This window comes from Austrofundulus limnaeus, unplaced genomic scaffold (genome assembly GCF_001266775.1).
Source record: "Austrofundulus limnaeus strain Quisiro unplaced genomic scaffold, Austrofundulus_limnaeus-1.0 Scaffold731, whole genome shotgun sequence".
NCBI lineage: Eukaryota > Metazoa > Chordata > Actinopteri > Cyprinodontiformes > Rivulidae > Austrofundulus > Austrofundulus limnaeus.
In genome coordinates, this window is record NW_013953133.1 from 42386 (window position 1) to 55798 (window position 13413).

Genomic DNA, 13413 nt, shown 5'->3' on the forward strand with positions numbered 1-13413 from the left:
TCACCTTCAGACACAGTTTTCATTTCATTTCCTGAGCATCACTGAGTGCTTTCATGTCAAGGCCTCGCTGCTGTCAGCTCATCAGAAACACAATCCTGGAGCATTTCAGGCTGCAGGGACGCAGGAAGCCAGCGGGACCGAGTCCAAACAAACAACAGAGTGTGAGGAACCTGTGCCGTCCCGCCCCAGCAGAGCAGAGGGGGTCCTGTGTGTCTGCCCGTCCGTTATCTACAGAGCCGGACCCCCGACAGAACCAGCATGAAAACACACCGGCCTCTGCCAGAACGGTTAGTCGTGACGCCACCTCGACAAACACGGAGAGGTGAAAATCAGATTGTGAGGCCGCAGCGGGCCGGCTCCACCACTTTATTCATCTTCTAAACAAAAACGATGGAAATGATCCATCACACTGCGGTGGCTTGAAGGCAGGCTGAGCCTTCAGAGTTATGCAGAAAATGTTAGAATGTGCAGGTGAGTTTCTTCAGTAAGTCTTAAAAAATGCCTCCAAAACACAACTCATGAGTAATGTTTCCAAACAGCAGCAACCTGCAGAACCGGGTGAAACTTATATTTGAAAAGCTATCACATTAAATCTTGTCCAGGGTGTATTTACCTGCAGCGTGACTTTGGAGCTCATGAATTAATAATTATTTTTTAATTTATGTAAATAAAAATGAATCAAAAGCCTATAAAGGAAAAACCAGGTGATAAAATAAAAACTGCTAAAAGTACTTGATTAGCTCACGAGAAGCAGAAACTCACCTGTATTTTACACACTTTAACACCAAATACACAAAGTTCACACCAACAAACTTCAAAAAGTGAAAGCGAGCCCACCCAGCTGCTTTCAGTAGGCTCTTCCACACTTTTATTAGATCCTGTTTACACGACTATTTTCTCTGAAAACAGTGTTGTTTTTTTAGTTTATTGGGGCAAATAAAGCAAGAATAAACAAATAAATAAATTATGTTTAAATGGATCTGGCAGGGATGGTAGATGGGACATGATAAACTCATGTTCTAAACCGTTAAAATGATTGTATTTGGACCCAACTGTTATATGTGAGTGAGGGTGTTTGGTGAAAATGTGCACAGAAAGGTAGATTGCAGTGATATTGCACATTGCATTTTAGTTGATGTTGATTGGTTGAACCTGGACTGTTGTGTTCTGTTTTCTTGATTTGTGTGTAATCTATGTGTTGATACGTGGACATGCTGCAGATTAATTTCCCACTGGGGGACAATAAAATTTCCATTAAACTGCCGTTTAAGACCAGCGGGGCTTTTCCACACCTCCTCAGGGGGGTGCTCCTAAAATCTCCACTTTGAAACCTGGATTATGAAAAGCTCCAGTTTCAGAGAGAACGAGGGCCGGTGTCGTGTCAAGATCATACAAAGCGCAGCAGAAAACTTTCAGTTTCACACCAAACCTCTGTTGTGTAAACTAACAATAACAGTACGACTATAAACCCCTTGTTCTTCACTTTGCTTCGTAACGAGGGTCTGGACTCTCGGCTAATGAGAAATGACTTCTTGCTGGAGGCGTGGCCTCTGATGAAGTTTAAAACGATCGGATCCGATTTATCCAAATCGCTAACGTCTGTCCGTGACGTAGGTAAAGCGCCAGCTCGACCGTGAAGGAAGTTAAGCTAAGAAGCTAACAGGAAACTGTGTGCGCTGGAAACAACCATCCCCTACTGGAACTAAAAAAGAAGTACCGAGCCGAAGCAGGTGGCTGTAAAATGATGCTGCAGGCTTTGTCACACAAATTTTATTTAATTTTGAAGTCTTGTCAACACGGACTGGATTCACTGTTAAACTACAGGCAGATTAAAGCAGTGCAGAAAATCGACATCATCATTCACAACTACTCCATCTGTTCACTGACTGGGCCAGTTGAAATTCTACCGGAGAATTCCTTGTCGATGGAAAAAAAGCCCAGACGGAGCAGAGAAGGGAGATTAGAAGCGAGCGGCATTGTGCAGGAAGGCCAGGCGAGGATTCAGGTACCTTCATGGCGTCTCGAGGTGACTCTGAGTCAGTCACCAAATAACGAAGAAATTCAACTGCATCGTAGTTTAGAATCAGAAAGAATGAATAGCTATGATTACATGCGCAATTTTTTTTGATCAGATTGAAATGTATTCGGATTAAGTAATCGGAATGTGTGGTTTACATGGACACAATCTGATCATGGCGAGTGTTTACGTGCACAGGACTTTATTCAGAATAGAAGCACTGACATGTGCAGTTGATAACTTTCCCTAAAAAACACAGAAAATGGACCTGCGACAGGTTTTAATAATGGTGGAGATGTTACTGCACTCTCTGGTTGAGCTGCAGGGGACGTGTGGCGGACTTATTTTATTTCTTAATTTTTTTGCGAAGCGGCGCAGGCTGTGTGTCTTCCTTCTTTGTTGAATGAGAAAACAGAAGGAAAGTTCTGTGCTGCTGGAAACTACAGCACTTCTGTCCTCTCCACAAAAGAGCAGAAAGAGCTGGATGAAAGTCAGCAGACATGAACAGTCAGGTCAGTTTTCCACAATCAGAATAAAATGATCAGATTAAGTGTTTACATGTACGCTGTTCGGATTATCAACTAGCATAAACCACCTCTCTCATTTCGATTACAAATTCATTCGGATCGAGCTGAATCGGATCAGAATAATTCGAATGGGGTGTTTACGTGACACATTTTTATTCCGAATGGCTGTTTAATCTGATTATTTATGTCCATGTAAACGTAATTTAATTACTTAAAATGAAGTTAACCTTCACCACACATTCTTGTTCTAAGAATTGATCCTGTCTGTTTTATTCTTTGTCTGTAGACAGACTGGTTTCTCAAGTCATCTGTACGACCCAACAAAAACCAAGAAGAATTGTTTCAAATGTGACAAAAACTCCAGAAGCAGAAACAAATAATGCAGAGGAAGCTGCGTCGTGCCACTTCCTGGTTCTGAAAACAAAGCCTCGCTGTCATCTTGTTACCTGACTTGTGGCGGTGATGGTGGTGGTGGCGGAGGTGGTGCTGGGAGGAGATGTGAACGTGCTGTGCCAGAACGTCGGCCAGCCTGCCGCCGGCCGCCCCGCTGCCCCCGCTGCGTGTGGAGGAGGAGGAAGAGGAGGCCGTGGATGAGGTGGTGGTGGTGGAGGAGGTGCCGTGGATGGCCCGGCTGATCCAGTGCTCCATCACGATGCTCCCCTCCCGGCTGGACGGGGTTCCTCCGCCACCTCCGCCATCCTCCTCTTCGCCGTCTCCGCCCACTTCCTCGTCGCCTCCTCCCTGCTCCTCGCCGTCCGAGTCAGAGGACGTGTCTGGGGAGGAACACGAGGATGAACTTTTATTCATCAGCCTGTTTCCTGTTTAAACTCAAAGTTCAGAACGAAGGTGTGCTGGTTTCTAAAGGCTAAAGGCTGAGTGTGTGTTTGTGCGCATGGATGTGTTTTGGTGTGTTTTGCAAGTGATTTTCATAATGTCCACAGCACTGACCCACTTCTGTCTCACTCACACAAACACACATGCTCAGCTGGTGTGTGAGGTCTTCTCTAAGCAACAACAACAAAAAAACACGTTTATCCCAGAATTTAGTGGGTTCAGGTTATTATAGTTCAGATGAAAAATTAACGACCATCAATTAAAATCTGCGTCTCAATGGGTTGAACACACAAAACACCAAATATATACAGTATTTTTATATACTGTCATTTGGAAACACAGATTTGGTACTTTTACCATTTTACCAAAGGTTAACCCATAAACAAACGGTGCCACCACTAAAAAACAGTTAATAAAGTCCATTTCTGTAGCTATAATCCTCCTTTATTTCCCAGATCTTTTGAGAAATATGATCCAAAAAGGATTGCACATCTTTTGCTCTTAAAAGAGACACATGATGCTTTTAAATCCTCATTTTTCACATTTAAATCCTTCAGTTTGGGCCTATATAAAGTAGAACTGCAATGCTTTGGTCTGAATTCCTCCTTATTGTAACTCCATAAGCCCCGCCCCTTTTCTGAGGCGTGTCTCAGATCAACTCATTTGGAGACTTTCTTTAAATCCAAACTGTTCAAACCCCGCCCCCTTCCAGCTTCCAGGCTGGCCTGCTCTGGTTTACGGCTATTTAGTGGAACAAAAATTTTATTTACAAATTAATTAAAAGATGTGAACAAGCGAAGTCTTACATGTTGGACCCAGAGTCTGACCCAGAACCAGAGGAGAATGAAGACCACCACATTGTAGCTGGTAAGTCCAGACATTAATTAGAAGTTCCACGATAAATAATTTGACGTAATAGTTCAGAAAATGGCATAGAAAATACAAAAACTGAAAAGGCTGAAAAATATGACCCAAACAAAATATAAAAGATAACTTTGCAGCACCAAGAGAGATTAAATTAACGTCGTCTGCACTCCAATAGACTCCAAGTACACAACAAAATACATTTATGGTAAAAAAATAGATTTTGCATGTTATGTCCCCTTTAACCTCAAGGTCCTATGATCATTTCATCTCTAAATGTCCAAATTGGGGATTGAAGTGAGGACAATGAACACAAACAGCTTACAGTCCTGGGATGTCTTCAGAGGGTTTGTCCACATGGTATAGTTAAAAGTGTGAGGTGGGTAAAATAAACCTAAATAAACTTAAAGAAAGAGAAAACCTTTGGGTGTTTGCTCGGTATATTTTGCAAGAAAATATTAATAACGTTGCTAAAATAAAAGCAGACTTGTGTCAAAAGTGTTAAATAGCCAGAATAACATATAAATGTATATATGGATAGATTTAGCACCAATGCGTCCATTTCATGGAAAATATTTGTCCAACGAAAACCCTCAGCTTTGAATTGAATGATTCTCTTTCTGTTTTTCTGTGTTTTAATGAAGGAAACTAAATGACCTTGACATTTGTCATCCAGCTGACATTTACACTTTAAACTGTCATGGGGCAGGACTCAGTCTAAACACGTCAACTCCCAGAGTGCTTTGTTGATGCGCCTGATTGGAAAATCTGTCTCTCATTGTCAGCAGGAACCCAGTGAGGCTCCAGCGACTAAACACAAACATGWTTTGGAAAATAAGATTTTGCTTGGCAACTCTGAACGTCAGGAAATAAACATGTCAACATATCGCTGACGCAAAGCGGTTCTTCATTACTGTGTTTCATGATGCAGGGAGAAATTGGGAAAAACGAAGCTTTGAAATCACTCAAAACCCATTAAGAGCACATCAGAGCATTTTTTTTTTACTTTGTCCCTGCAGGATACGACACAAAACCACAGCTGTCCTGAACCGAACCTCTCTTAAATATATGTGAGTGTACGACAGGAATTGTACAGTTATAAACGTCACATGTTCATTTTTGGGAACTTACAGGTTTTGTGCTGAAATAATCAGAGATCATATTGAAATGTTGCAGGCAAGTTAGATGATTCAGCTTTTGACCTACAAAATAACTGGTAGAGATTTGGAACCATAACCATTTCTGATTGGTAATAAAGTAGTAAACAAAAAAGTTTTATAGCAGGGGTGCTCTGATAAATTGGCTGGCTAATTTATTGGCACACATTGCCTTAATTTTGGGAGTTCGGCCAATACTTAGATAAGATCTACCTCCACAAAGATCTGAAAATCAGCCACTGTCACTACTTAATGTCCAGTTAAAACAAGTTTATTGTTTCAAGGGTATTGTTCAATGTTTTTCAGTAAAATAAGATTGGAACATTGAAGGAAGTGGTGCACCAGTTGCAGCTTCTGGCCGATCACCAATCTTTAAGTCTGAACTATCGATTCCCGTTTTGGCCAACACAGGTTTTTTTTTTAAATAACTGACACTGTCAGGTGTTATACTGTCACATTACACTTGATAAATTGTCTGGCTGATTTATTGGCACAGATTTCCTTAACTTTGGGCGATCCAAATTCGGCTGATACTTGGATAAGATGGATGGAAATGATCATCTTCCCTTCTACGTCCACAAAGTTCTGAAAATCAGCTTCTGACACAACCTAATGTCCAGTTAAAACAAGTTTAAATTGTTTCAATGGTATTTTTTAAATGTTTTTCAGTAAAATAAGATTGGAACATTGAAGGTGTTTTATGGCAGTAATTTTTAAAAAATCTGTATCGGCCAAAATGGGAATCAGAAGGTCTGACTTCTTAAAGATTGATGATCGGCCAGAAAACGGCAATCGGTGCACCCTATATATACTAACAAACAATCTATAAACCAGTTTATGACTCTTGCTTTTATTTTTGGTAAACACTTGTGCAAAAATCATATTATTAAGATGTTATAATGCATTATTTGAACTCTGAACATCATCTCAGGACCTCTAAGTTGGTGTTTTATGATCCACAGTGAAGTCTTGCCACCAACTTTAAAACTTACTGCATTATGTGATTGCTTCTAGCTGTAACAGTACTCATTAATAAGTATACAAAGCGGTTTGGATATAGAATTAGTCTCCTTGTAACCAAATTCCGGTCAGCCACCATTTATCATCAGTATTATCCCAATATTGGGCTGAGTTTTTCCCCTTTTTTTACCATTTCCTAACAATACATGAGCTCATGGATCAGAGTTAATCCTCTGAACACCTGGCTAAAAACCATTGTGTCCAAAGCTTGATAAATGGTTTCTTTTCTGAGCTACAGGGGTCTATTGTTGTCGAAAAATAGCTAAAAAGACATCAGCGAGTCACAGTGTTGCACTCGGTCAAATAATTATTTATTACGAAAAACAAAAAGTTATACTCCTGATCTTTTAAATACTCACAAGACAAAACATGTATTGGTAAATGTAAATGGCTTGAACTTATATAGCACTTGCTCAATCCCCACAAACTCCAAAGCACTTTACTCTTCAATCATTCACCCATCCATCAGCCCAACATTAAATAGTCATAAAGTTTACWGCGTTTAGGTACTTAGTTTCTTACCTGGTGGTGTGTAGGCATCCATGGATGTTTGGACCACAAGAGACCGCCGCTTTGAAGGCATCGGCACCGCCATCTTCTTTTCTTTATGCTTTGCCAGAGCGGCCTGCACCGCCTCGGTGTGCACGTCTGGAGACACAAACAGTTTAACAGGTTTGGAAGGATTTTAACTCTCAGGCTTTTCCCCCCACAGTATTAACAAAACATAATGTCACTAAAGTAATTTGGGGTTAAAAATGTGTGCATGTTGWGTCTGATCTGCGTTTGGATCTAAATGTCCACCTGTTAAATTCGGAGGACCAAAGCTGCTCAAATGTCCACAACAAAACCTAATAAATGAATTAGACTGGGTCTACTCAGCCTGAGCGTGAAGCAGAAAAGCAGAAAATCAGCAGCAGGACTATTAGCTGACCTTTGTGTTGCTGTGTTTTATTACACCGAGCACCATGTTCCCATTTACTCACACCCAGTTTACGAACACAACCATCCCCAGGTTGACAGCAGCTCCCAGGAGGCCATGTGGTTTCCAACTGGATTAAAGTCGGGGAGCGTCGACGAGGACGTTTTGTAAATGAGTGTTTCACCAAGCGAGATAAAGCGCTGAGATTGGACCACAGCTGGGTTTGTTTGAGTGGTGCTTATTGCCAGCAGAAAGTAAATACAATGGCAGGTTGTTGGCCCAATGATGACATAAGTAAGACATTAGTCGGGATGAATGGGGCACTTAGACGCACGTTTATTCGGCACGTGTGTGGAAAGGAGGTAATTTAAACCTGTTGTCCTGTTGTTGACTCAGTTTCACTGCGGTGAACGTGACTGTGTGCTCCCTGCACTGTTTCCACAATGAAAGAAAAGCTTCTACTTTCAGTACATCTCAGAGTGAAACTCCCAAACAGCAACATAAATACGCAAGAGTTAAACATTCATCTTATTAATCCTTTTGAGCGACAGCAAAAGTTCAAGATTAATCCAAAATATCATTGGATTTGAACATATTTGTACTYGAATTAGTACGTGCAACTGAGATTACTTTTACCTCAATGAAAATTCTTAATCTTGTTGTAATCTTTAGTCAGCAAACATTAACAAAAATAAACTACATATTTTATTCAGTCTGAGGAAGATTAAAAGAAACGTATTTCTCCAGGTTAAACTCATCAGATTTGTTCTGCAAACAGTAAAATAAAACTAAAACAAACCCACAGAGATGATCTGTAGAGTTAGTAGTTGTTCAGGGAAGTCTTTCATTTCGTCGTGACTGTTAGAGACTAGTTGGAAACTCAAAAAGTTGCTAGAACAAAAAGGTATTTTTTACAGTGTAAGTGTTTGTAACTAAACAACCAGTGAGCCATGTTATCTTTTTTTTAAAATCTTTAAAATAATTTTAAAAATAGTACAAAAACATTATATAATAATATTTATCAGTGGGCGGTTTTTAGATCAGTATAATCAAGTTTGTATTGTTCTGATCAACTGTGATGAACAAAGCTCACAAAGGCAACAACTTATTAAGATGATCTGACAGATTTGCCTGGATAAATAGCGGTAAATAAATATAATAAAAATAAATCTTAGTGTTTTTGGTTGATGTGTATTTATAATTCATAGCAAATTCAAAAGTCTAAATAAATAAAAGAGAAATCTGAGATTTTAGTTGACAACAGAAAAACAGTTGTTTCCAAGAAGGAAAAAGCGAAAGGTCGGACAGGTGTGTCGTTACCTGATCTGTAACGTTCGTCTCTGGAGCCAGACGACCGCCGGCGGTTGTACCGGGAGGATGAGGAGGGTGTGACCGCCGTTCTTCTCTCCTGGCCCATGGCTGGATCCATTCCTGAAACAGAAGATTCAGATTCAAGCTCTAGTTTTCACAGGTTTCCAACAGTTTAAATAACTAATTATCTAAAGACGACATCAAATGATATTTAAAAAAACTCAAACTGATCCCTCTATAGTAAATTATACGGATCATAATGTTCTTCAATGTTCTTCTCTAGTCAAGTTTAGATTTTTTTAAATAGTTGCTTAAGACACTAAAAATACTTCCATTTGTCTTTGAGCTTATTAAAAGACAAAATTATTGAAAAACAAACAAATAAAATTTTTCCAATATTTTAGAAACTCTTCCACACAGGGACTAACTAACAAGACTAACTTTTTGCACTGGTTGCACCGGTGCGCCTAACATTTTTTCTCAGGTGCACCAGCACAAAAGTTAGGTGTACCCAAATTTTCAACTGCGTCGCATTTAACATCAGAGTTTTACAYGTTATTTTTTTAATCACTGTTCATTAAGGCAATAGTAACTCYAAAATAATTAGTTAACAATCTACGTAAAGTTCTTTATTTGAACCAGAATTGTACAGGATATTTAACTTACTGAAAAGTATTAAAGTGATTCTATAAAATTCTAAGTGCAAATGTTTAAGATCTGAACATCTTATAAACATCTTAAACATTTCATGGTTAAATTTTTTGAGACACCTGCCCCTCAGATGGACAACTCCTGTAGTTTGGCCCTATGATCTTTGGCCTTGGATAAACCAGAACYATGAACAGAGAATAATGATTAATAACAGAAATATTACTGATATTTATTAAAAGGTTGTGCAGATTTAAAAAATATATAATAATATAATAGAACACATAAAAGCCTGCAATTTCATTAGCATTAGTTGAATCTTATTATCTTATATTATTTCACTTAAATACTGTATCTAATATGTCTAGTTTTAGCCTCCTGAGACCCAGAAYAACCTATTTCAGATACTTGGAATGCAACTGTGGTGAAACCGATTAAGTGTAACAGCAGCCTGCCATATCGGTGAGCTTCCGCATGCTGCTGAAATGATCTGCAGCGCTCAGACCCCGACTGTTAATTTAACAAGATGGACTTAAGAGTGAGCAACCGTCCACATCTTTTTTCATCTCCACAGTTAATAAAAAAAAAAGTTTTGCAGACTCCGATCTGGGTAAAAAAAAAAAATAAAAAATAAAAAAATACAGTTGTTTTGCTAAGCGTGTGCGCATATGCGTGTGTGAACAAGTTTTTGCTTCATCATGGTACATTTATTGACCATTTCCCTGGTAAACACAGCCTGGTGAGGTTAGGGTTTGGGTCAGGTGTGTAGCCTACCTGGGAGGTTATGGTTGAACCAGTGTGACCGGACATGTTTTTTAATTGTACTATTAGGAAATCAGGTAGCATTTGCGACCAAATTGGTCGCACTCTAGAGCCCTGCCACATTTTCTGGGAATGAGATTTGTAAAACGGAGAACAWGCGCTTGAGTGCAATCAAGCCCCTTGAAGAAGACCCTCCTCTTACTCAAAAACTGATTTAAAAAAACTATCAGGTCTGAATCAATCCACTAAAAGTCCTTCATAAACTTGAGGTAATCCTGGAAAAAGCAGACTCTTTGAACTAATTTGGCACAATCCAATTGGTTCTGATTAGGACAAAAAGTAAAGGATTTGTGGAATGAACCATCAAGGCTGCCTCGTGTTCCTCGTTATATCAGACAATAAAAACCTCCTCATAACAGCTAAAGACAACAAARATGGTGACTCAAACTATGTATTCAGAGCCATCTAAAACCTGAAAGGAATGCAACACATCCAGGAAAATTTCTGACAGATTTATTACAACTGTTTGTTTTTGGAACGGCTTATTTGGAACACAATTAATCATACAGCTCAGTGACGTCACCAAGTCTGTTTTTCCAACAARGGTGAGCAATTTGCCAAGTTGTTCCTACAGTAATGTGCACTTAGCCTAGCTTTAGTACCAACAGTTGACGAGTAGATAAACTAGGACCATGACACTAAACTAAAGATTATGTTCTGAGGTTGGAATCTGTACCTCGCACCAAACGTCCTTTCTCTGACRTCCTCCAACCCTCGGAGCAGGACACCAGGACATCGCTCTTTAGGACAGAGGAACATTTAGTGGGTATTTAAGCATAGATTAGTGTCTAACTTGGGTAACCCACATCAAAAAGGCAATTAATTGTTGGGCAACAAGACTAAGACTTTCCACACATCAGCCCCATAGAGGGCAARAGATGGGGGAATAGATGTCTATCATGCCTCACCAAAACAAATGTGATCTCTTGATTGAATTACAAATACACAAAATCCACAAGCTGGTAGGTTAAAATATTRATGCACGTGTTCTTTCTTGAACAAGACCTGTAAACATGCAGAAACACTCAGTCTCCGAGAGAAAAACCTTTTGCACCAATCAATAGTTCTGATGATATAACTACACTGCTACTGACATCTACGACTCCTCCACAACGGRTGATTTATGAGCATCCACCTCAGCCTCACACTTCCAAGCTCSTCTGTCTTCATTAAAAGCTCTCAGAGTGCTGCTGCTGCTCAGGAGACCAGTGGAAAGTTGATTAGCCAACAATTCAATGATTACCAGGCAGCAGAGGAGTATACGACAAGTCTGGGAAACACCTCGCTTTGAAGGGTCCTCCTGGGAGTCTGGATGGATGGTTGGATTTCCTCTTCTCCTGACTCGGTGTACCGGCTATTATTTCTTATTCCCTTTAACTTATTCAGCAAACATACCGCTTTGTTTTAGTTTATTACATTATCTGTTGTTCATTAGATACAGAAGGTTGTAAAATCTATTCTYGTGCACTTAGAAATGTTCTTTTTGTTCTTGAATGTCTACCATYAGGCCAGTTTGGCTCTGAGGGTTTGGAAACTATTTAAATCCTTAAAAAAAGTCTTGACTGACTTTCAGTTATTCATATTTTACTTCCAAAGAGCCAAACTTRACCTGTAATCCTTTAAAGTGGTCTTAACGAATACATCTCCAGGTTTTCTGAAAATCTTTGAAATATTATTTTTTGGACTTCTGTTGTTTTTTCACTGAATTTCTCTTCTGTTTTTGTACCCAATTATAGCTATGTTTACATGCGCAAAATTCTTTGATCGGATTGAAATYTATTTGGATTAAATAATTGGAATGTGTCATTTACATGCGCAKATTCCGATCATGACGAGCATTTACATGCACCAGGCTTTTATTCAGAATAGAAGCACTGACATGTACAGTATAGAATAAAATGATTGGATTAAGTGTTTATGTACACGCTGTKCAGATTATCAATTGGCATAAACCACCTCTCTCAWTCCYATTACAAATTCATTCGGATCGAGCTGAATCGGYTCAGAAWAARCKYAATGGGGTGTTTACATGACYCATTTTTATTCCGAATGGCCATTTAATCCGATTACTTATGTCCATGTAAATGTAGCTTAWGAKAGCACAAAGTACAGAGTTTATGAAACACTACAAGTGGAAGAAGTATCAGGCCTATAAATATATCTACAGCAGATTAACTATACTTTGGAGTCACCCCTTTAATAAATGGTTGGTGATAAAGAACCTAAATTTCCCATTTAAAAAGGGTTCTTTACCATGTTTTGGCAAAAATGAAAACCGTGGACATTTGGTTTTTATTGGTTTAGGTTATGATCCTCATGTTTACAGGTATGAATCTTACAAAGTGTACATGTTTTAAGGTCTTACAGGCAAAATTCCTGCGTGTCACATGCAAGACATTTTTGAAATACATATTTCAAATATCTTGGAAACATATGTAGGTACTTTGCATTGTGTAATTAAAAAATTTTTTTGAGACTCTCGAGAACAACAAAACAATCCACAATGTATTAAACATACCAAACAAAAGCTGAAATCTACTTTTCTTAAATGCAAAAGCAAATTTTATTTTATTTGAGTCTGAATACCTGGTTTGATTAAAATAAAAACACCCAACTCTCACTAAAGCATATAATTTTGTATTCTTACAAGATATAACATGGCAGCTTCGCAATAAAAGTTCATAAAATGCACTATGACTTTTCTTGACTTACTTTTTTATCATTAGAAGRAGCTTTTGTTACATTAAATTATAGTTTTACCTTGATATACTGAAAAAAAATTATCTTCTCAGTGTATGAAAAGAAAACTAGCTTGTTTATCATGAGATGACAAAAAAATCAACTTGTAATCTTAAAAAACAGTTCTGTTACACCAAGAAGCAAAATACAATCAAAAKCCATTTCAAACTAACAGAAAACAAAAGGTGCAATATTATTTATAACAGTAACATAGAACAGCAAAGAGGCAAGAAAAACAATGTGCATTGTGTCTTTTGTTAATCTGAAAAAATCCAAAAGTAGTTTTCAATTCAAAGCCCTCACAGCAGCAGACGGTTCAAAGCTGCTTTCCCAGTTTGGAGACACTCTGCTGGTGGTGCTGCATAATTCAAGGTTGGTAGTTGTTCCCAGATCAAAGACAATGAAGAAAAGACTAACAAAGGTCTAAATTATGCATCAGAAAAGTTCACACTACAGTAAATACCAGCCTGCTCTGAATAAGAAAGGAACAATGTTAGTGTTCTCTTAGATAAGAGAACATAAAGCCGAACTGAGTCAAAGTGGAAAAAAAGTGGA

The 13413-nt window shown here is 38.7% G+C and overlaps 1 protein-coding gene across 1 annotated transcript in view; it reads right to left on the reverse strand.

Moving 5' to 3' along the window:
* The window catches only part of LOC106532211 (disco-interacting protein 2 homolog C-like), a gene marked incomplete at its 3' end in the record, with an annotated part of 94259 nt that overhangs the window by 41850 nt on the left and 38996 nt on the right, over positions 1-13413 (reverse strand). Inside the window, 3 exon segments of the mRNA XM_014028231.1 lie at positions 2991-3317; positions 6942-7067; positions 8659-8769. Coding sequence (XP_013883685.1) covers positions 2991-3317; positions 6942-7067; positions 8659-8769 — 564 coding nt within the window.